Source organism: Myotis lucifugus, unplaced genomic scaffold, assembly GCF_000147115.1.
Source record: "Myotis lucifugus unplaced genomic scaffold, Myoluc2.0 scaffold_18, whole genome shotgun sequence".
Classification (NCBI taxonomy): domain Eukaryota; kingdom Metazoa; phylum Chordata; class Mammalia; order Chiroptera; family Vespertilionidae; genus Myotis; species Myotis lucifugus.
The window spans coordinates 7,131,033-7,156,682 of NW_005871066.1; the positions used below are offsets into that span (position 1 = coordinate 7,131,033).

The window sequence follows — 25,650 nt, forward strand, 5'->3', positions numbered from 1 at the left end:
CTAAGGAGGGGTGCAAGGAAGTAGAGGAATGTACTTAATGGAAATCAATTTGTAATAAGGTCTGCTTTGTACCAGGTATGGGTTCCAGTGACTTTTTGTTGTTTGTGAAAGCAGCTGAATAGTTAAACTAAGGATTATTCTGTTTATAGTGCGTTCCTTTGTAACAAAGATTGCATATAAATTATATCACCCCTTGCCTGAGCCATGGCATGTAATGACAGAGAGTTAATTAGTGCCACCTCTGTCTTTACAACTTTTGTTATCATTATTAACAAACATACTCCCTTAAATAGATGTCCATTCAGATCTGGCTTAGTTCTTGCAAATGTCACAATTAGGAGGCCTTGAACATGTTACACATATTAACTGTGGACTGATAAATAGCTATTTAAAATAAACCAACATGCAATTTTTGTTGACTGAAACTAATATTAAAATAAAATGCAACTTCTAGATGTATCAGCCACATGGAGAGTTCTTTTTCAGATTTGTTAAAATAAAAATCAGTCATGAGAAATCAGGAGATAGATTTTTTTAAAGTCAGGAAATGCATCACACAAAAATTATTTATTTATTTTACCTGGTGAGTAGAACATTGTGAATAATTTATTAAAATATAAATTGATTCTTTACATGTATTAATTATAATAAACAAATTTATAGTAACTAAAATGGTAATGCACCTTGTTATGAGATTGATTGCTGAGAAAAATGAACCATGGGATTATAATAGATTCTTCCAAATTGCCTTTGAATTTAAAATTTTCTCTCTCATTTAATGAGCTATTAATATTAACAGGTTCTGCTGACTATTGCATCATTCATACAGGCATGGATAAACATTCCCTTTGAAGCATATATTATAAAAATTATGTTTGGAAACTTAGTAGAAACTTTCTGGATGCAAATACAGATTGTGAACCTATATTTCTTCCACTTGTTAGAGATCGGAAAGATAAACATGACTCTAGCGTAATATATCTTTGAACAGAATTTATAATTTCACTACCTAGGAGAAAAATTATTTTAGGCAGTCCAAGATAGACTGATTGATCATGTATTTTGTTAGCAAATATTTATTGAGTACTTTTGTTTTCTGGGTGCTAACATACACCAGTATTTGATCAAAGGGGGAGACAGTAAGCAAAAACATATATATCAGGTGGTAATAAACGCTGAAGATAAAAAAGATAACATTGGGTAAGAGGACTGTGGCATGGACTGAGGTGTTGATTTGTCTTGGTCAGGAAAGGCCTCTCTAAGGAGATGAAATGTGAGTAAATACCTGGGGGAAAGGTCTTGTAGGTAAAAGCAAGAGCAAATGCAGTCTGGTCGGGTGGGGTCATGCTAGACATCTTCAAGGATGTGAGTGGGGCTGGAGCTGTGTGGTAGCAAATGAAGTAATGAGTGGCCAAGAGCATAGAGCCTGTAAGTCAATGTATGGACTTTGGTTTTTACTGGAAGATGGGAAGCCATTGGAGAGTCACTGTTGTTGTTTTTATTAATATATTTTTATTGATTTCAGAGAGGAAGGGAGAGGGAGAGAGAGATAGAAACATCGGTGATGAGAATCATTGATTGGCTGCTTCCTGCATGCCCAACACTGGGGATCAAGCCCACAACCCAGGCATGCGCCCTGACCAGGAATCGAACCATGACCTCCTGGTTCATAGTTGGATGCTCAACCACTGAGCCACCACAGCCCGGCAGGAGAGTCATTGTTTTTTAATCAATCAATCAAATTTTATTGTTGGAAGTATTACAGATATTCCCCTTTTTTCCCCCATTGACCTCACCCTGCCCATGCTCCCCACCAGGCCTCCACTACACATTATTGTCTGTGTCCATGGGTTATGCATAAAGTTCTCTGGTTAATCTCTCCTTCACTCTCCCTGCCTTCCCTCTGAGATTCATCATTCTGTTCAATGCTTTTATGTCTCTGGATCTATTTTGTCCATCAGTTTATTTTGTTAATTAGATTCCACGTATGAGTGAGATCATGTGATTCTTGTCTTTCTCTGACTGGCTTATTTCGCTTAGTATAATACTCTCCAGGTCCCTCTATGCTGTCTCAAAGTGTAAGAGCTCCTTCTTTTATACAGCTGCATAGTATTTCATGGTATATATATACCACATCTTTCTTATCCACTCATCTACTGATGGGCACTTGGGCTATTTCCAGATCTTAGCTGTTGTAAATAGCACTGCTATGAACATAGGAGTGTATCTATTCTTTGTGAATGGTGTTTTAGGATTCTTAGGATGTATTCCTAGAAGTGGGATCCCTGGGTCAAATGGCAGTTACATTTTTAGTTTTGTGAGGAAACTCCATACTGTTTTCCACAGTGGTTGTACCAGTCTGCATTTCCACCAGCAGTGTACTAAGGTTCCCTTTTCTCCATATCCTTGCCAGCATTTGTCATTCGTTGGTTTGTTAATGGTTGCCATTCTGGTGGGTATGAGGTGATATCTCATTGTTGTTTTAATTTGCATCTCTCTGATGATTAGTGACTTTGAGCATGTTTTCATATGTCCCTTGGACATCAGTATGTCCACTTTGGAGAAATGTCTATTTAGATCCTTTGCCCATTTTTTAATTGGATTATTTGTTTTCCTTTTGTTAAGTTGTTTAAGTTCCTTATATATTTTGGAAATTAACTACTTAGCAGATGTATCATTGGCAAATATGTTCTGGGCTCCCTTTTCATTTTGTTGATGGTTTCTTTTGCTGTGCAGAAGCTTTGTTTTAGTAAGATTATTCTAGATGCTGCTTGAAAAAATTCTGGGGTAGTGGTGTGTAGCAAGTAGGAAGCAGCAAGATTAGCTATAAGGCTTTGGGAACTCTTACTAGAGGCGAAAAAGGACTTAGGGTATTTTTGAAGTAGAGCCAGGATATTTGCTGACTAGGATTTGCAGGTGTAAGTGAAAGAGGAGTCAGGTTGAACAACTAGATAGCTAGATTATTCTAGGGGACAATAAATGCACAGTCCATAAGGCAGTAAAGAGATTAGTGAGTTCAAGAAACGAAAGGAGTCCAGAGAAGATGGAGTGTAATGGTCTAGAGTAGTGGTCGGCAAACTCATTAGTCAACAGAGCCAAATATCAACAGTACAACGATTGAAATTTCTTTTTAGAGCCAAATTTTTAAAACTTAAACTATATAGGTAGGTACATTGTTATTAACTTAATTAGGGTACTCCTAAGGCTTAGGAAGAGCCACACTCAAGGGGCCAAAGAGCTGCATGTGGTTCGCGAGCCGCAGATTGCCGACCACGGTCCTAGACCATCGATAATGCACTGCCCAGCTGTTATGGGCTGTGGTCTCTGCTGGTAGAAGAAGGATGTAGACAGTTGGTGGCCAGGGCTGGAAGCCTTGGTGTGGAGAAACAGTGGCCCATGGTCACTTCCTTTTGGAGGACAAGTTCTAAGGGGTGAGGAGGGTGTCTGCTTGGTCTAGAGGAGCAGGCTCCGAGTCGTGGGCATGGAGGGCTGGTGGGATTGCTGAAAGCATCTTTCTACCTTTTGGTCAGGTAGTTTATGTTTTCATCAAACAAGTCAACGTGTGTCACGAATTCTAATTCATATTAAAGATAAGTATTAGCTTTCCCCTTGATTTTGATAATCATTTATCTTAATTTTTAATGTTACTGTAAGTTTTTATCTTCATAGAAACATTTGATAAGCTGTCAGAGACTTTGATGGGGGTAGCTAGTAGGGTGCTTCTTTGCAATCTCCTCTAAAATATAAGATAATCCCAAGAACTGTAGCATATTCCTTTTTATATAAGAATAAACATAAATTATAAATAAATGTAATTTTCATGAAAATTTAGTTGGCAGGACCTCTTTGCTACTATTGTTAGATGATGGTGATACAGCTTCATTTCTATATATTTGTCTATAATTATAATTTATACTGTTTCAGAATAGCCACCCTGTCTGTAAATTAACACATAGCTTAGATGATCTCTGAGGTTCCTTTTGGCTGATAGTGTATGATTTGGCTTTTCCTGTCTGGAAATCTCAACGAGAATGTCTTAAAAAAGCTTCTTTCTAAACTCAGTCTGCTGTTACTACATACTTTTGTTTTCACTGTTCTTTATTAGGTACCTATAGTCATGCTAGCTGCATGACTGTACACACAGTTTTGTTAGGTGAAGTTCAAAACAATGAAAAGGCATAAACCCTGCTTCTAAGGAGGGAATAAAGGAAAAGAGGGTTATGTTGGCTTTAGTGGTGGGAATTGTCCACCCGAATGTCATATCTTGAAGATTGATAAGGTTATTCCATGTGGCTGGAAAGAAATGAAAAGCTTATTTGCTTTTTTCATTTTTGGTCCTCCATATATATTCTTATCGCTTTCCCAATATAAAGTAAATGATGGGATTTGAACCTGTTTATGGTGTTTGGCTTAGGGCATGAGAACCTTCACCTTATTTTTTTCCTTCTTCACTTGAACATGAAATTCTGATACTACAGGGCAAAGGAGAGACCAGGGTTTATGAAGACTGCATATCTCGTGAATCTTAAGAAGAGCTCTTCAATTATTAGAGGCTCAATTTTTTCTCACTTTTCCAAAGTGCTATGATAAGGAAAGCAGCTTTCAGAGATAAGCATCTTAGTTCAGTAAATACAAAGTATTGAAGAGGATGTTGAACAATGGCTTTAAAATGTTATTTATTTTTGTCATATACTTATTTTTTTAATATATATTTTTATTGATTTTAGAGAGGAAGGGAGAGGGAGAGAGAGATAGAAACATCGATGATGAGAGAGAATCATTGATTGGCTGCCTCCTGCGTACCCCAGCCTGCAACCCGGGCATGTGCCCTTGACCGGAATCGAACCTGGGACCCTAGCCAAACCAGCTAGGGCTGTCATATACTTATTTCTGTAGTAAATTTAATACATGTTTATTTTGGAAAATTTAGAAAATATTGGTAACAGCTCATTAGGGATTTTTATTTTCTGTTTTCTGGAATGATGACAGCAGCCCTGTGATATGGGTCCCATTATCACTTCCATTCTATAGATGAAGAGACTGAAGCACAGGAAGGTACTGTTTTAGTGGCTATTATTCTGGTCCCCTTTTCCCCATGTATGTATATAAATTTCTTCAATAAAATTTGGATCATGCAAAGCAGATTTTATGACCTATTTTTTCACCTAATACAATGTTTTGAGAACATTTCTCTTCGTTATTAGTCTTTAAAAATAGATTTTAATGTTTATACAGTAATCTTTGGAAATTTATTTAACCCAGGATTTCTCAACCTTAACATTATTGGCCAAATAATTTTTTGTTCTGGGAGATTGTCCTGTACATTGTAAGATGTTTAGCATCATCCCTGGCCTCTACCCACTCGATACCAATAGCACCATCTCCTCCCACTCAGATGTGATAACAAAAATGTCCTAGACATTGCCAAATAAATAAATGTCCTAGGAGCACAGAATCACCTCCTGTTGAAGACCACTTATTTAACCACATGCATTTTACATTTTTATACAGTATTTCTCATCATAGTACTTTTTTTCTGGAAAGGCTCAAGATTGGTATAGCATATTTGGAGATGTCCTGTATTGTCCATGTACATTTATTGATACCATTATAGTTTCATATAAATGTATAATTATATATGATTTATACAGTGATACGTAGTTTTTTGAGTATTTATGTTACTTTGGTGATAATATATAGTGAATAGATCTCTTAAAAATTTTGTTAGTTTTTTTTGAGACTCAAATTGTATGCTTTGATTGACTTACAGTATAATTTCAGTTATGCTTTAAAAAAAAGTTATATTTGTATTTGACACCAACTGTGTTTTATTTTGTTTTGTTTTTGTTCTCCCTCTATCTTTTCTAATAGTAATAAAAATAAATATTTTAATATAGGCTATGATTTATGAAGAGAGAATTATTTAAAATATAAATTTTCTAAAATTGAAATGTTCTGATATTAGATTTTGATAGATTTTTTTTTTATCTTAAAGTTAGAAGGTTGACTTACCAGTTTTGAATATTTCAGTTCTCCTTAAGGTAATTAGAATTCTATAGAGAATGTTCTAGAGGAAAGACTTTATTTTATACCTTTCTATTGATGATTGATTATTAATTTGCTTTTTATTAATACTTGCTTTTTCAGTGTGGAAGTTTAAATTTCATTTTTTAACAAGAATTTTTTTTGAGTATGTGAGTGTTCCCTATTATGTCTAGCTTTAAAACACTGGATATTTATTAAAAGGATTTGTCCCTGGTCAGATGTAGTTTATGGCCTGAGACCAAGGAAACCAATCAATCACCTTATTAAAGTTCCTAGAGGTTCAGCTGAGATCATTCTCATAGGTGAAGCTGGGTGGGATAAAGGCCATCTCCATAGAGTGAGATTGTGAATTGTCTAGGAGTGCTCAACTGGTGGTGTTTTTCACTAACTTAACTTGGACTTTGTATCTTACCTCTCCTCTTCAGTCTATCTAGTGCAATTTTATTTTGTGGGGTGGAAAAAAATAAAACAGGACAAAACTGGATTTTAATAAATAGTATCCAGAAATAAAATTTTAAGTTCTATATATTAATAGTAACAACAGAAAAGGTAGTGATCTTTCTGTTAACCTCCAGAATTCATGTAACACACATTTAAAAAAAAAAATCCAAGTCTTCATTTGGACTGTAATGGTTTATAAAATGTACCAGTGTGTGAAGATATGGATAAAATTAAAACAGCATGAAAAGTTGGTTGACACACCAAAAAATTTCTTATACCCAAGTTTGAAATTATCAGGTGAAAAGGGCTGTAGTCTCATTGGTATCTATGTTAGGTGACAGGACTCCCACCATGCAAATTTACCTTTAATGTTAGTAACAAAATAAGAGGCTTGCCTTAATTTGTTATCCCAAAACTTGTCTTTTTTTTTTTTTTTTTGCTTTTAAGTTCAAAATTCAGTAAGAATGACTGTGATATGAAATTTATTTTTGGAGTGTTCTAGAATCCTGTACAATGGTTTACAGGACTTGTCTTGAATTAAAAGTGCTATACACTGAGTGAAAATCCATGTTAGTTGAAGAATTGATTCTTTTTAAAGGAAAGCTGCAAATTTTTCCTGTATGGGTAAATGTCACTCTCTTCACATCTCTGCTTAGCTGCATTTCAGGACTTGTACTGTTCCACTGGGTTGTCATAGAAACGCAGTTAACTGTCATCTCAACACACTGTTGATGGTTTTATTTGTAGATTTGCCTGATTATGAAAATTTCACAAAAATTTTGATTTGCTTTTTATTAGCACTGGATGGTTTTCCTTGGAAGTTCAAGTTGTACAGAAGCCTTCTTGGTGTTTAAATTTTTAAAAAAGTGAAACTCTATATTAAATCTGCTTGATTTTTTAAAAAATTGTTTTTTATTTAGAATGTGATATATAGTCTGCAGGAGTAGAATAACCTCTGTGAATTGTATTTTTGAATCACTTTCCATTTTCTTTGTTTACAGCAAGCAGAGAAAAAAAAAACTTAAAAATTCACCGTTAGCTTGCTTTTAGCTTAACATAAAAGATACCTGTCAGAAAAGTGTGAAATGCTACATCAAGTGCCTAATATTGGAGTTTTCATTTTATTTATGGTTTTTGAAGCCTGGCACGAATGCTCCAGTGAACTGTGTTGTGAAAGTATTTATTTTTATATATTTATGTGAGAGGAATTATTTAGTTTTCACTTATAAATAAGACAGGCAAACCTTATTTACAGTAACTTTATCTAATGGTCCGTGGATGAGTGCTTTTATGCAAAATAGTCTAGAGGCTAGAATTAACTTTTCACGTTGGATGCACATTTGATGTCCAGACTTGAGCAACATGTGGCATCTTATTATAGAGACTACCATTCAGGATTCAATTTGTATTTAACACATTTACTTCAGAATGCACACATCATTTTTGCCACATTTTATGTTAACTTTGTAATGATTTCTGTTTCTTGCTTGTGAGTACATAAGTAGAAGTGTTTACTTGTGGCTTTGTTTGCGATTTTCCTTTTTCTAGGTTCTTTATACTTGGTTAATGAGCTATTTCATATTTTATTTTAATAACAGGTCACTTCTTGACATGTAACAGCTCCTTGGGTTGGGTTGATTATCATTAGTTACTTTTTAAAAGAAGTATTGGTCTTTTAGATAACTGTGCTTATTATATGTCCATTTGTTGCTATTAGTTCTTAAAGTTATTCTTGCAAATAGTAGTTAACATTGTCTTTGATTTTAACACTGTTACTAAATAAACAACTAATAGTCTGTATATACTTGGGGAAGAAAATTTGACAGCTCATTATATGCGTGGAATGCTGATTTCTTAAAACCAGGTTTATTGCTTTTAAAATATAATCGCTGCTCTGTAGCTAGACTACACAATGGCCTCCGATGATCCTCACCTCCTGTTATTCCTGCGCTTGTGTCCTCCCTTCCCACTCTGAATCTGACTGACCTGTACGATCATTAGAGTACTGCTGAAGTGTCAGTGTACGCCCTCTGAGGCTAGGCCATATGCAGCATTGAAGCTCAGTTTGCTTTCTCTTGGATCACTCCTCTGGGGGAAGTCACCTTTCCTGTCCTGAGGAGAGGTCCATGAGACAAGGAACTACAAAGCCTCCTACCAACAGCTAGCACCAGCTTGCCAACCGTTTGAGTGAGTCATTCTGGAAGCAGACACTCTCACCCCATTTTAACCTTCGGATGGTCGCAACCTAAGCTGACATCTTGCCTGCAGTCCATGAGTAGATTATTTTTGTGAACTTCTGATTTGTCCAGCTTTATCCTATCACAAGTATTGATATATGCACATTGTTTGGTTTCTCGTTACATACCAATGCAGTAAAGTAAAATATTTTTCAGAATCACTGTAGTAATTTTTCTATCTATCCTTGATTTATTAATTAATGGCCATTATAGTCATTAGAGATTTCCTAACTTAACTATGAGGATTAAGGATATCTTGTGATGCTGTTTCAACACTGAGGTTAAACATATAAAGTTAGTAATATTACCTATAAATGATTAAAAAATTTATTTTATTGTGTTATTGTTAATCCTCACCTGAGGGGATTTATTTATTTAAATATATTTTTATTGGTTTTTAGAGAGGAAGGGAGAGAGGAAGGGAGAGAGGAAGGGAGAGAGGAAGGGAGAGAGATAGAGAGAGAAGCACCAGTGAGAGAGAAACATTGATGGGCTGCCCCCTGAAGGTCCCTACTAGGGACTGAGCCTACAACCCGGGCATGTGCCTTGACTGGGAATCGAACCAGTGACCTCTTAATTCATGGGTTGACACTCAACCACTAAGCCACCAGCCACGGCTGATTAAGAAATTTTAATGCATATGTAGGTTTATTTATATAAGAGTAAACAAATATTTTCTAACATAAACTAAATAAATAATGATTGTTCATGGACTACCAGTTATTTAAAAGGAATGTTAAAATATTTTTTATCTGAAGGGGAAGAATACATTTTGCTTTATATAAAATTTACAGTTTTCTTTGATTTAGTTTTTGTGGTTATGTCTTCTAATTAAGATATTCTCAAACCTGACAAAAATATTAATATTTTTGAAATATAATAATGTCCTCTAGAGGTTTATTATATTCCTATCTTACTGCTGTGAGTTTTTATGACCAGGAGGTCATAATGACAAGTATTTTGCTGACTCACTTTCTTTGGCATATGTCTCCATAGTGGTCAGACAGTTTTGTATTTAATATGCCACAGTTGATTACTATTAACAGTAAATGTGTGTAATCCTGTTTTCAACTTTTGAAGTTATTCTACCAAAATAACTTACAGTTCGTTGTAGCAGTTGATACACCTCGTTGGAAAAGTGAAACATGAAGATCTTACCTTTCTCTATGGTTGTAGTTATTGATAATCATTGAGGGAACCATCTCTGGGTCCCCCTTAAGAAATATGTTTTGAGTCTTGGACAGTATCAGATAAATCCATGGCAATGGTCATTTTCTCTGCTTTCTGTGCAGGAAGAAGAGAGTGAAGAGGAACCCAAACTTAAGTATGAAAGGCTTTCCAATGGGGTAACTGAAATCCTTCAGAAGGATGCCGCTAGCTGCATGACGGTCCACGACAAGGTAAGGTAGCCCTTGAAGGTGATTCTTGTGTAAGTCATTCTGTTGTAAGCTTGCTTATACTTTGGAGTCCTGATGCTTTTAGAGGCTATTTTTCACTGTAATTGTGTCTTCTGCCACTCTTCCTCTTTTCTTCCTCACCACAAAAAATCAAAACAATGACCAAAAAAATTATATATATGTATTTGCACACACACAGAGAGAACACTGTAAGGGTGTATCAAGTAGAATTTAGACAAGGATGGATGTACAAGATTTATAGTAAGTGGTTCTTGGAAAGACTATTACTTAATTCCTCAAATCCTAAGTAGTAGAATAGAAAAGTATTAAGATTAGAAATAGTGTGGAGCTCAGTGCTTTCATAAGAGTAGAAGGGATTATGTTGGAGTTATTAGGAATTAATAGAATGACCCCACATTATTACATATATTATATGAATGAATTAATCTATTCCACATCTGAGTCTTTGCTGAAACAAAGCTCCCACCAGCTTTCTGAGTCCAGGCTAAGTACTGTGCAGCACCCTTAGCCCATTCTTGGACCAAAACAAAATGTGTCATAATTGGAGTATTGGAAGCCAGGCAGTTTTGACTGTTGCCCTGTGAGCCCCAGGAGTGAGCCTTTGTCCTCCACAAAAGGCAGACTTCCCAACTTTGATCCAATTCCTGCTTTATCCTGTGTGACCATCAGTGTTGCTCATCCTCCTCCTTGCCCCACCCAGTTCCTTTGTACTTCAAATTTCATTGAATTGTAAGCAGATTCCTGTACTCACTCAACCTGTCACTAGAACAGCCGTGGGCAAACTACGGCCCGCGGGCCGGATACGGCCCGTTTGAAATGAATAAAACTAAAAAAAAAAAAGACCGTACCCTTTTATGTAATGATGTTTACTTTGAATTTATATTAGTTCACACAAACACTCCATCCATGCTTTTGTTCCGGCCCTCCGGTCCAGTTTAAGAACCCATTGTGACCCTCGAGTCAAAAAGTTTGCCCACCCCTGAACTAGAACCTTTGCTGTCTCTGGTTTTACCAGAAACACCCTTCTTGAGGCACCTGCCTTTTAGCTGCACCACCACCTACCCCCCCCCCCCCCCCCATGCTGCCAGCTCCCAACTTCCTTGTCACTTTCCTTTATTCGCTGAAGACTGGCCTTGCAGTTCTTCAACCTAATTTAATTACACTTCTGCCCAGTTTCATCTCCCGCCATTAAGGCCACACTCTGGATGGTGTCAGGACCTGGAACCTGAGGATCTTTAAATATACTCTCTGTTTGTCAGGCTTCTGTGTTCATTTTTCTAATCCTGTTCTGTGACTTTATAGAGCCCTGATCTCTGATCCATTCTTTCTTTAAATGTTCTATCTAATGGTTAACTATCCTAACTTCACCAGCATCTTCAGTTCTCTGATGCCCCTGTCCTTTGTTGTATCCCTCAGCCACTAAAAATGCTGTTATTGGTTCTTCGTCAGTTTCTTTAGTCCTCAACCCTCCTTCTCAGTCACTGTTCCTTCACTTTTAGAGGGTGATGTCATTTCTATTTAATTAAGAAAATTGAAACTGTCAGGCATGGTCAACCTCAGTTCCTGACCCCTTTCCCAGCTCACCTGAATCCATACCCATCTTTCTTTTCTTCGTCCTGTTCAAGGGCCTTTTAGTCTACTTTTGTTCTTCGTCTCACCTCATTTTCTGCCTTCTCTCCTAGTGATATATGGTATGTCATGGAACAGACCTAACTCTAGCCCCACATAATCACTAATCTACTTTTTCTTTCTATAGATTCGCCTATATTGGATATTTCATATAAATGGACTCAAACACTGTTTGGTCTCTTGTGTCTGGCTTCTTTCACTTAGCATAATGTTTTTGAGGTTCCTTGTGATATAGCATGTTTCAGTACTTCATTCCTTTTTATTGCTGAATAGTATTTTATTGAATAAATATAGCACATTTTGTCTATCCATTAACCAGATGATGGACATTTTACTGCTTTTAAAACTGTGGATTTCGCCTTCTCAAAACTTCTTTATCATGACACCATTCTGTTTTATGTTCTTGATCTTTCTGTTACTCCCTCTGGTTCTTTCACTTACTTTTACCTCCATATTTCCCCTACATGTTGGTTTTCCCAAGGTTTAGTCCATTGTCTACATTTCTTCTAGTTTTGTGATTTTTCAGTTTCATGATTTCTATGACCACCAACGCTGCCTCTTCCAGAATATTGTACTTATTTATCCAACTCTATCTTTTGTTCTGTTTTGACCTGAAACTCAGCATGTTCATAATGAACTCATCTTTTCCCTCTAATCTTGCATCTATTTTTGTTCTCTGTCTCATTTGGTGGCACCACCATCTCCTCTGTCATGTAAGCCAAAGCTGACCCTGCTCCTCTAACACCCAATCATTCCTTAAGTCATGGTGCTCTTCTTACCACCTTGCCCTAGCTGAGGTCCTCATCTTCTGTCTGCACTTATGTGTCTAATCTTTCTACTTTTAACCCATTTGCCACCTGATTGCCAAAATGATCTGTTGAAAGTACGTATTTTAAAACCTTGTATAATTTTCATTATTTACTAAATAGAGTCAAAGTTCCTTAATGTGGTATGTAAGACAATGATCTTGCCCTCTGTGTAATTGGCCTCGTGTCTTACCACTTTCTGTCATAAGTGTGGTGCTCTGACAGTCGTGCTTGGCTATTTTTGTTTTTTTAAAAAAAAATTTTAAATTTTCATTGATTTCAGAGAGGAAGGGAGAAGGGGAGAGAGAGAGAAACATGAATGATGGGAGAGAATCATTGATGGACTGCCTCTTGCAGACACTCCACTAGGGACCGAGCCTGCAACCCGGGCATGTGCTCTTGCCCGGAATCAAACCCAGGACCCTTCAGTCCACAGGCCTATGCTCTGTCCACTGAGCCAAACCAGCTAGGGTGTGCGTGGCTGTTTTTACTCATAACATCTCTTGCCTGGACTCCACCCCATCTCAGCTGCTTGAATGCAGTCCCATCCTGAGTCCTTTGCTTTTAGTTGAGGCATTCTTTATTTCTCCCTGGAACTAATGCACACACTGTGAACCAATCTATTTTCCTTCAACGATTTGCTTTCATTCTAGCCCATTCCTAACAGTTCTTTCTTCTAGAAACTCAAATCTGATCGGATAATCCTTCCTAGAAGTCTTCATTGGCTCCCTGATGTCTTCATGATTTGGACACACATACTCCTTCCTTAAACTTTTCTACCTTTCATCTCTCCATAAATATTAATGCCTTCTATTAACCAGTCTTTCCTGCCCCATTGCCTGTCTCCTCCCCTGGGCATGAACTGGTTGCTTCTGTCATGTAAAACTGCGTGTAATTTCTTGACTTTTTCTGCTCTGTGCCTTTGAGCAAGTTGTATTCACTCTGCCTAAAATGGTCTTTACCACAAGTCTGCCTCATTTGCCTCAGAGCCTATTGTCCAACTCTTTCAAAGTTCAGAGTTCAGCACAGCTAATATCTTTGATGTTTCATAAAGTTCTTAGAGATATTCCATTTTAAGTAACCTTAAATTTAATTATAATTAATCATATTTTTATATCTTTCTCGCTCATTGTAGTGTCACTCTTTTAAGTCACACTTGCTTATTGTCTAAGCATATTGTAGGTGCTTTTGTGTTTTGTGTGTTGAATGAACCATTGAATGGATGAAACGGAGAACAAAGTTTACCTGCTCGGATATCACACTTTATCAACACTATACTTAAACCAAGTTGGTCAAGGAGCCTGACAGTTGGAACTACAATCCGTGCTAACTTTTAGAGCATACACTCTTGATCTGAGGCTCATGTTTCTTTTTATGAGATTTCTGGTGCAGTGGAGAGTATTTTAACTCTTAATTCTGTACCTAGCTCTGCCATTCATTGACTGTTTCCAGGGAAGACATATGAACTGCCCGACTTACTTCCTCTCATGTAATTGAAGGCACTCTCTGCTTTGATACTAAAAATGTGATGTGAAACAGATAATATGCAGCTGACCACATTGGAAATGTTTCCTCTGCAAAGGACTGCTTGTCACTTCTACTTGTTTACGTACAAAAAGCCCAGTCACCCTCACCAGTTTGGCTCATTGGATAGAGCCTGGCCTGCGGACTGAAGGGTCCCGGGTTCAATTCTGGTCTAGGGCATATGCCTGAGTTGCCGGCTCAATCCCTAGTAGGGAGTATGCAGGAGGCAGCCAATCAATGATTCTCTCTCATCATTGATGTTTCTATTTCTCTCTCCCTCACTTCCTCTCTGAAGTCAATAAAAATATATTTAATAAGAAAACAAACAAAAAAAATCAACAAAAAACACAAAAAGTCCAGTAAAAGCAGTTATGTTAGGGGAGTGTTCAAAAGGATTGGGTGCACAATCTGATACTTTATAAAATGAATCAAGTTTCTGTAATTAAACCTGGAAGGGGCTAATAAAGCTATATTTATTTTTGCTTATCCTGGATTGGAGGTGCTGACAGGATTAAAAAAAAAATTCAATAGCTACAAATTTTAATGACTGGAAATTTAGTCACATTTAAAGGACTTGTATTTACATTTGTGATTTATGGCCAATTTTGTCTTTTTTTGTGTGTTGTATTTTAAGTAGTCAAAAGCATTAGCAAATGTATGTATGACTCATCAATAATTTTCATAGTTAAATAAATTTTTGAAGACCTCTCCAATTGGCTTATCAAACTTGGATTATTTTAGACACGTAAAGTTATTTCTAAAAGAGAACAGCAGTGATTAATCTAAATGATTAAATGTTTTTGTAAACAAAAGGTAGCTTATCATGAAAACCACTCCTCCCCCTCCTCCCCAATATTCTAAAGTAATTATAGTTTTTAGGTTAAGCTATAAAATCAAAATAATTATTTTATACTTCAGATCTTAACTATTAATGAATAAAATAAGAAAAAGGGAAGGAATTAATCTTTGGATAAAGTATCCTACATAGAACCTTTCAAACTAATAAAATAAAATATAATTGGAAGTTCAAATATGGCCTTCACAGAGATGTCAGAAAATGACCTAGTAGTAAAGCATTGTAAGGCTCCAACCCACCTTAGTTTCCTAACAAACTAAATACAGTATTTATGAGGAAGTCAGTACTTCAGAGTACTTGGGGTATAGTGAGGTGGAGTACTGTTTGGTTTTAGTTAGTATTGTATGGTTTTTTAATTCAAATATGATCAGTGTCACTGTAGAGAAAAATATTACAACCATCTGAGTCCTCTGTTTCAGATTAGAATGTTCTTTTGTTTTGGAGAGAATATCCTGGTTTTGTTTCTATATGCAACTAATTTCCCCCCAGAATTACCTCTTGGCCCTTCCCTCTCCAGGGCTCAGGCATCCTCTTCTCACCAGGCTTGCTGTCTGCCCTGGATGAGTAATCGGCATGGCACCTGGTGCATTCAGGCGGCCTGTGCAGTGGAATCGTCATACCTAGTTATGTCTGCACATCTGATGTTTTATTAACCAGTATTGATTTTTTTACCCAGGGGACTTTTTTCTTCTTTAAAAAAGGCAACCTTGCAGGAGTGAAAGGCATTGCTGGGGATGAATTTCTAATGAACCCCTTCTTTTCCCTTTTTGTGACTCCTCTTTAAGGTAGCTTCATATTTTAAGTGCCTGATCTGAAATTTCGTTTTAAGCAATTCCATTTTGATAAATCTTTTTAAATCTTGACTTTCTATAAGGTTATTTTTTTTAAAGATTGTGCTGCTTGACTGAAATGCTTAGTAGTGCCTATAAATTTGAACATTTCATTATAGGTTGCAATGAAGCATGCTTACATGCAATGAAATAGGGAATTTGGAACTATTTGAGTAGTATGTAAGGAAATAAAAAGGGAGAAAGATCTCATGTCATATTTTAGGTAGTCCTGAAGTTTCTTCTGGTTTATTTAGGTTAATGCAGATTAAAGGAACAATGGAAGTTACGAACTAGTTTCATATCATAAGATGAATATGGAGCTCAGCAGTTATTTTGTGACAGAAAAAGATTTTTTTGTATTAGAATATAAACATTTACACTCAGTATTATACATTAACTTTTATAGAGGCATTCTATTGCTAACTGATAGTATAAGTACATCTGCGTTTTTTCATCTCTAGATGTGTGAGTTTTTTCATCTCTAGATATATGGCATGGCTTTTTCTTTCTAAAATAATAGTATTTTGTTGTTTGTGTGTATATAGGTTGAATTTAAATGATAGCACAAATTTACACATTTGCCATAAATTGAGGCAAGTTGCTTAATAATTCCCTTCTGACTTTGAGTTCAACCTTAGGTTGGTCATGCTTTCATAGCTGCATTTTAATTTGCTGCCTCAGTCCATCAGGCATTGTGTACAGACCACATACACACCATTAGTTGTCAGTAGATGAGGGTCCTCATGAGTCATTCTGACAGCTGGCTTGCACTCTCACAATAAAGTAGGCCCTGTCCTGTTATTTCCCTGAAGCTGGAAATAGACCGTCTCCGAGGACTGGATATCTTCTAAGGCAGTACAGATCACTTATGCATTAAGAGTCTTGAGTTCGAAAATGGTTTTATTAGTAATTGTGTTTTAATGGTACATTAATAAACTGACCTCTTTGTTCTTCTTACAGTTTTTGGCACTGGGCACACATTATGGCAAGGTTTATTTACTTGATGTCCAGGGGAACATCACGCAGAAGTTTGATGTGGTACGTATACAGTATAAAATAATGTATGGGCTAAATATCATGCAAAAACTTGTGTTTTGGAATATTAGCAGTTTGTTTTAATAGCATAAAGGATATTTACCGATTAAATCAAGTGCTAAGAGCATATATTATATATATATATATATATATATATATGTATGTATATACTTATATAACTGAATGTTATATGCTGAAAATTTTAAAGGTAAACTTATAAAGAAAGAGGTCTGTTTATATGTATACATTATATATTTTGACTGGATTATCTTTTACATACAAATTCCATCTAAAATCTACTTGTATAAATTTATTTAATTGCATTTCTTTAGTTAATTATAGCCATCCATTTGGATTTAAGTGGAGCATTTAAAATACTTCTATATGTGTTCTTTTAAAATTATAACACTATACAATGTCTAGGTGAAATGTTATTAAAAGAAAAACCTTTTATTAGTAACTAGGGGTCCAGTGCACAAATTCATGAACCTTGAAAGAAACTGGGCCTCGAGGCTGTGGTGGGCACAGGGATGGGTCTTGGCCCATCCTCCGCGCCCTCGCCTGGCCCCTCCCTCCGCGGCCCCTGGTCCCCTGCCTGCCTGCCTGCAGCCCCACTCCCGCGGCTGCTGCACCCACAGAAATAAAAATCATTTGGGAATGAGACGAATGGAAAGAAGTTTTGAGAAAGATTCACCTCTTTGGAAAGAAAACAATTTTGTCCATTTGTTGTGTCATCACTGTTCCAAGTTAACACTTGGGTTTAAATTTTCTGCAGTTAAATTTATAAGCAGTTTATATATCAGTCTTTGCTGTTCGTTAAAAACATTCCTAAATACCTTTTTATAAACTTTAAAAAACATCCTGTAACAGGAGTTTCTAACCACCTCCCCCATGAGAGCACATTGGGTGTGACTTAGATGCTGTAAACTTACAAGGACCATTTGCAGCCGCATCTGACCCCTCAAACCCCAGGCTACTGTCCCTGCCCGCCGCCCAGGACCCACAGCCCCTGTGCCCAGCTGACTGGTGAAAGGCTCAGACTTTCATCTCCTGCTGCGCACTGCCAGGACGGTACAACCTCAGCAGAGGCAGGGGCGTGGACCAGCCTTTCAGTCTGCAGAGGGCTTATTAGACAGACGTTCGTTTCCTAAATCCTAACAACCTTTAAAAACACAGGGAGGATTTGGAGGGGATTGCTTCCTGGGAAGCTGGCACACTGCTGACTCCTAGAGCCGTTTTCCTTTTGTTAAACTTCGTCTTCTGCCTGTGCCTGCCACATCCCAGCAGAGAATGGGAGGAGGCTGGCTTGCACACAACGTGCATCAAGACAGTTATTCACAGTCTGGGCACAGATTAAAACATAGCTTCGACAAAAGGCTAAATCAGGCTATTGGTCCACATTTCCTCTTTTATTTGTCTGCTGTCACTGTGCTCGATCAGGGGCACATTGAGAGGGTAAATGCTACCCTTATGAGACTTGCACATCACTGAAACACTGTTCACATTTAAGACAGTGACCTGGGGATGCTACACACCTGCAGTTGCCCTCTGCAGAGAGATGGGTGAGTAACTAACCAGTCAGCGCATTCTCTCCAGAGCTTGCAATGCCCACCTGCTTAACAGTCCAGAGTAGACATTTTGGGGACGTCTCTCTTGATGCCTTGGATGTTGTCTCCAGTACTAAGTTTGGCAGATGAGCGAGGAAAACTTGAGTAGGAACATCTAAGTAAATCAGTGTGAGCAACGGCATAAGGAGCCAGCCAACTTCCTCTTTCTAATATCCATACTAGAATTGCTGAGCTCTTGCCAGCTACCAGACGCTATGCTGTTGATAGGCATGATACCACTGTCAAACAATCTGTTTTACTGAAAAGCCATTGTTAAAAGAATTTGTGTGTTCGGTACATAAATGACCTGAGAAGAAATACAACTGACAGTTTTCAAAATGGTGAAAAATAAATGTGTGAAGTCCAATTAAGATTATTTGTTTTTAAATGGAGCTAATTTTCCTTGCTTATACATGTATCCAAAAAAGATACAAAGAAAGGAGTGATTTAAAAAACAAAAGGAAAGCAGATTTACCAAAGCAAAGCCATTGGAATATTGCAAGGGGATAGTGCAGAAGAGAAATTTACTAATAAGTGCATTTAACAAAAGAGGAACTAATATTACCAACAGCCCTACACGATACAAAGAGGCCTGCCTTCAAGGTATTTTATGTACAGCCTGTAATCCCAGCACTTGATAAGACCTCTATTTTAGAATTTAACACATTATATTATAGGTCATTGTTTATATGACTAGCTCCACACCTAATTACACCTGAGATCAGGGGGATGCATTGAATTATTCTTTACATCCCCTGCACATCCTCACAGAATGTTTGCTGAAGGAGTCAGAAGCAATCACTGAATATGAAAGGTGAACTCCTGTGTGAGGCCATCAAGGAAGGTGTCACAGAGCAGGCGGGACACTGGGCATCTCCACAGGCAAAGATGGGAAAGCACGTTTCAGCAGTAGCGGAAGCACCGCGTCTGGGTGCACTGCAGGCCCCGATGTGGAGAAGACGGTAGCCCAGACAGCGGGAGCCCTCCGGGCTGCCGAGAAGAGCTCTGTTTTATTCCACAGGCATCAAGGAGGCACTCAAGTGTGTTCAGTCAGGGGAGTAACAAAATCCCAGCACTCCTGTGGGAAGATTACTTGGGCAGCTCTGTGAAGGATGGATTAGGGGAGACGTGTGGTGGGGAGATCAGTTGGGTTTCACTGCAATAACCCAGCTGAGATTCAATAAAGACTTGAACAAGGGTGGTGGCAATATAAGAAACCAGCAAAAGAAAGAACGAGCTAAGAGAAGAATCTAGGGCCTATACAGGGAATAACGGAGGATATAAACATCACAGAAATGAAAGTAAACACTGAGGAGCAGAAAAGATGAGGCTTTCTGAGGAGACGATATTCATCAGTTAGGCAAAGATGGGCTTTTTCTTGGCTACAATATTTAGATTAAAAAAAAAATACACCTTTACTTTGGCCCACTGGACCCCACTGATAAACAAGGACTTGGGAAAGATGCTCAGTCTAATTAAAAGGCAGGACCTTGTTGGGAGCAGTAATTATTATTATTTCAAATAAGAGTTTAGAATAGAAATAAATACGGATGTTTTAATGCTGAAATAGGTTTAACTGAAAGGTGGACACCATGAATAAGGTATCCTCTGCAGCTGGCCATGCTGTCAAGATTCCTAGCCTACAGGGTTCTAACATGACAATTCCAAAAAACAAAATTCTTTTTCCCCCAGAGAACATTGCTCTAGAGCAGGCATGTCAAACTCGTGGCCTGTGGGTCGCCTGCCTTGTTTATTGGGCACATGTTAGCCTTTGAGTTTGACATGCTTGCCCTAGAGCAGTGGTCGGCAAACTGCGGCCCCTTGCGTGTGGCTCTCCCACAAAATACCACGTGCGGGCACGCACGTACAGTGCGATTGAAACTTTGTAGCCACACTCAAGGGGCCAAAGAGCTGCATGTGGCTCGCAAGCCGCAGTTTGCCAACCACTGCCTTAGAGTATATATTTTTTTCTATAAGTTAATGCAACAGAAATGGAATTATCACCCCAGAAACCATGCAATTAGAAAAGGAACAATAAATGTATTATTATTCTTTAAAATTAATTCTTAGAGGACTTCCCCTTAAACTACGCAAGTCCTAAGCATCTGTTGTGCAACACCTTTGAGGACAAACTTCATGAACAAAGTCAGCTCAAGAAAGCCAAGTATGGTGCAAATCCATGATGACTGCAAACCTACATGAACATCTCAGCAGGGCCCACAGATATCTTTGCTTAATTTCTCTATATGTAAGATACCATCAGTGATAAAGGAATAATCTGTTAGGAGAAAAGACATTCTTAATTTTTTCTCACTTTTATTTGTAACATGATAGCAGCAGCATTGCTAATGAATTCTATTTATTTAAAAACATTTGAGAAAGTAAAGCCTTTGTGTTTTCACAAATAGGGAAAAAAATCACCTATCTAAAAAGGGCAATACAGATACTTTAAATAGCTGAGACTAACTTATTAATCAAATAAAAAATGCCTAATTTGTTTTTCATATATAACCTGAAGACCATTTAAATCATCACAAATCCAGCTGTATCTTTGCCACAGAAATTATTGTTATAAAGCTCTCCAGTGTAAAAACATTGCTTTATCAGTTCCCCTTTTAAGTCATTTTCCAAGTAGATTGTCATCTCTCAACAATTCTCAAAAGAAGCATCTTGTAAACCAAGTTGCTATGTCTCTACTAAAAAATTCCTGGAGTCAATTCACTAGACCTGCATTGGGAACCATTTCACAGAGCCTGGTTACATAAGTAAGCATGTTCTTAAAACACCAAAGAAATAAACCTATTTGTTCCACATATGGACTCCAAGAAGAAAGTCATTTGACCTGAATCCCCAAAAGAAATTTATCAGCTGAGATGGACTCCTCATGGTCAACCAGGGCCCCGTCAGTCTTCATTTCCAATCATCACAACAGCACTTCTCTTTCTGCATCCGTTCTGGGTACCTGAATTTCTAGTTATTTTATTTTTTACTAGAGGCCTAGTGCACGAAAATTTGTGCACTCAGGGTGAGGGGGTGGTCCCTTAGCCTGGCCTGTACCCTCTCGAAGTCCGGGACCCCTCGGGCAATGTCTGATCCCCACGGGGAATTGGGCCTAAGCTGGCAGTCAGACATCCCTCTGGCATCCTGGGAGCCCTTGGGGATGTCCGAGTAATGTCTTAGCCATTACTCGGACATCCTTAGCACTGCCGCTGGCCAGCCATGAGCCAGCTTCTGGCTGAGCAGCGCTCCCCCTGTGGAAGCACACTGACCATTTAGGGGTGCAGGTCCTGCGTTGATCTCCCAAGGAACTAGCTGGGACCTTTACATCTTTACTTTTGCTTTCACTGAACCCATATTTTGAGACTTTCAAGAGTTCTCTAACTTCAAGATTGCCTGTTGATAAATTTATTCCACCTTAATTTAAAGAAGGGTTTCATGTGAAACTAGAGGTGAAATCCTGGAGCAAATGAGAAGATTTGAGAATTTATAGTTAAAAGTAAGGCATTTTTGGTCATAGAATAAGTCAGTGAGAAAATAAATGTTTTGTAGATTTAAAGAAAAACACACAGTTAGGTGTATTTTTCAGAGACTTCTTAAATCCTAATGGAGGTCTTGCTTACCTTAGAGTGTATCATCAGGGAAGAGTAAAGCAAGCAGTAAAATTAGCTTTTCGCAAAGAACAGACTTTTGCTTTTCCCACATGGAACATAAGTGCGGTTTTCTGGCTAACTGTGACTAAAGGGCCTGAAGCTGCATGAACAGACAGCCATGTGGGTGTTGGGATTGCTAACTAGAGGATCTCTGACCGAAGGAAAATGAAATTCCATCTTCTGTTCCTTATTCATTCCACCCAGCGTCCATGGGGATGCAGCATTTGTGAAGGAATCAATTATCCATTTGTTAGTCGGAGGAGACTTACAAATTATACATTAGCAGATTGATTTCTTAGGTTCACTGTTGGGGGACCGATAGCTTAAGGTGGGATGATGAGAAGTACCAAGGGAAAAGAAGTTGCCACAAAGAACACTATTAAAAGCAGCTTTCGAAATGACCGTGAATTTATTCCTAATTGAAGAGCTGACATAATCCATACTAAGTGTATTTATTTCAAGCATTTTACATTAGGTAATTGATTATCACATGAGGAGTACATGTTGGTAATTTTGCCTTTTCTTTACATTTAAGAACTTGAGACCACCTGTAGTGGACTTGGACTTAGAAGGTATATGCAAGTCCTTGCCCCCTCCTGCTTCCTTGGGCTTCTTTTTTTGTTCCATTAAGGAAACATTTTTGTATGTTCTGTAGTGTCAGCTTGACATTATTGATTTTTGAACAAACTCACTTATATTGTCCAGAATTCCAAACATGTCTCCATTAGGAATAAAATTGTGGCTAATGGAAAATACAGCTGAGGCCATTTTTCTCAGGTCTTTTTTTCTCTGGTCTCTTACCCTTATCTAAATCTACTCCAGTATCCCAGTTTTGCAAACATACCCCTAAATTATATGCATAGAACAAGCATTTGAAAAATCAGTATTGAAGAAAGACAGAATCTTACCCTCTATTTTTTTTCTTGTACCCTTTTTCTTTTTTGTTTCTTTTTCTATTGCTGTAGTTATTGTTTTATTTCTAGTATATAGACATGACAGACATATATGTCAGACATTTGTTCCTATTTCTGAGAGGAATGATTTTGCACCATTGACAGCTGTAATATTAAATGTTATGGAACTATTATAGAAACTTATATTTATAGTGATAATACTTGATTATCACTCAAGATAAAAATATGTGCTGCAGGTCTCCAGAATGATGGTTATAGCAATCAAGAGTAATTTTGTGTGTGTTTTCTTGATTGATGAATTTGCTACATAATTATTTAAAATTATTCATCTTTTGATTACAAACAAATTAAATATTTGTTGTAGAAAATTAGCAAAACATAAAAGGGGACCATCTAAACGATAATATCTCAGCACCTAGATATAACCATTGCTGATATTTTGGAGAGTGTACCTCAGGTCACATGCATTACATGAGGCCTGGTGCATGAAATTTGTGCATGGGTAGGGTCCCTAGGCCTGGCCAGTGATCAGGGCTGATTGGGGCCTTACGGCTGCCAGCCGGGGCCTTCCTTCTCTGGCTGTTGGCTGCTGGCTGCTGGCTGCTGGCTGGGGCCTTCCTTTGTTCTGTGCCGCCCCCTGGTGGTCAGTGCACATCATAGCGAGCAATCAAACTCCCTGCCTCCTGGTCGAACTCCCAAGAGGACACTTTGCATATTAGCCTTTTATATCTATATACAGTGGGGCCTTGACTTACGAGTGTCCCGACTAACAAGTTTTTTGAGATACCAGCTGTCTCTCGGCCGATTTTTTGCATTGAGTTGACAGAGTAATTTGAGTTAACGAGCTCCTTAACGAGCTCCTTAATGAGCTCCGTCTCGGAACGATTTAAACTCATAAGTCAAGGCCCCACTGTATATATAAAAGCCTAAGTGACTGAACGACTGAACGACTGGTCACTATTATGCACACTGACCACCAGGGGGCAGATGCTCAATGCAGGAGCTGCCCCCTGGTGGTCAGTGTGCTCCCACAGCCAACCTCCCATGGTCCCTCCCCCAAGCCAGCCGGCCCGGATGGCCCCAATTGGCCCAGCTGGCCAACCTCTCGTGGCCCCTCCCCCCAGCCAACCTCCCGCAGCCCCAATTGGCCCTGATTGCCCACCCCACAACCCCCCTTAAGACTATCAGGTGTGACTGGCTCCTGCCATTAACAAAGACATCTCTAGCATGCAAGGTGGTGTGACAGATTATCTTCCAGAAGCCAGAAGGGCAAAGGCCTTCTGTACATTTTTAAATTTTAAAAATTCTGTTTGGGCAAGGTCAAATTTTTCCTACATAAAACTTAAAAAAACACACAATTTATTTTGTGGGTTTATGCTTTTAATTGTTATCATTTAGATTCCTTGCTTTTAGAAATTAAGATAATTTCCATGTCTCGGTGTCTTACAAAAGAAACCTGCTGTGAAAAGCATCTTTGCACAGTAATCTTCTCCTTGGGTATAATAGGCAAGGCATATTTTAAAGAATTTTGATATGCCTTGCCAAATAAGCTTTTAGAAAGTTTCTGCAAATTTGAGTGCCCATCAGCAGTGTAAGAAGTGTATCTATTTTTGTGGTTCCTTGCCAAAACTAGCTGTTTAAACAATCTTTTCTCATTCTACCCTGGCCTGTTGGTTAGAGTGTAGTCCTGGTATGCTGAGGTTGCAGGTTTGATCCCCAGTCAGGGCACATAAAAGCATCAGCCAATGAATGCATAAGTGGAACAACAAATTGATCTCTCTCTCTCTCTCTCTCTTTCTCTTTCTTTCAAAAAAATTTTTTTAAAGAAAATATTTCCCGATTCTGTGGACAAAATATCTGACTGTTTTAGTTTTCATGTATTTGTTATTACAGAGGTTGACTCTTGTTCTCCTTTACCTACAATTTATACTGTTTCTTTTGTGAGTTGACCGTTTATTTGTGAGTAAAATATCCAAATTTCTTTCAAAACTAAAGAAAAATTTAAAATGTACAGTAAGCTGTAAAGTTGTTTACAATGTACATGAGGAGGGATAAGTACCCCTAATCTATAATAACCTGTCATGAATCAGTATTAAATTGATGGACATCCCAGTAGTGAAACTGTCTCTTTTTCTGGATTTATGCCTAGAACTTATAGTTTAGGATTGCAGTTTTTACCGATGTACTAACTAGCTTTTCTCTTCACTTCTACTTGAAGTGGCCCGAGAAATATAAAATATTTGTACTTTCACTTTAAAATAGGTAAGGGAAGGAGGTAGTAAATGAACATGTGCTAAATACCTCATCTTCTAGATGCAATTGTGTTGATTTTGGGAGAGACACATTCAGCTACAACTTATAGTAATTTGAAGATAATCACTAATAAGTTGAAAATAGAATGAACTACTCTAAAATTTTTCTAGATAGACAAGAGAAAACAATTTAAGTAATATAGCAAAAGAATAAGAATGAAATGGGAAAACATTATTCTAAAAAGTATAAAATAATGTAGCAACTAAGCTATATATAGTTTGTTACTAAAAGAAAAATTGCCTCAGCTTTGAAGGACAGGTATCTCACAAGATTATGGAAATAAAAAATAAAGATGTGAGCAAAAATATACTATAAAAGCCAAATTAAAACTAAACATGTTGGCAA

General features: G+C 37.7%; 1 protein-coding gene across 1 annotated transcript in view; it reads left to right on the top strand.

The window, feature by feature from the left end:
- Positions 1 to 25,650, top strand: part of VPS41 (VPS41, HOPS complex subunit) — a 121,274-nt gene that overhangs the window by 11,646 nt on the left and 83,978 nt on the right. Inside the window, exons 3-4 of the mRNA XM_006085361.3 lie at positions 10,016 to 10,123; positions 16,747 to 16,824. Coding sequence (XP_006085423.1) covers positions 10,016 to 10,123; positions 16,747 to 16,824 — 186 coding nt within the window. The remainder of the gene's footprint in view (positions 1 to 10,015; positions 10,124 to 16,746; positions 16,825 to 25,650) is intronic.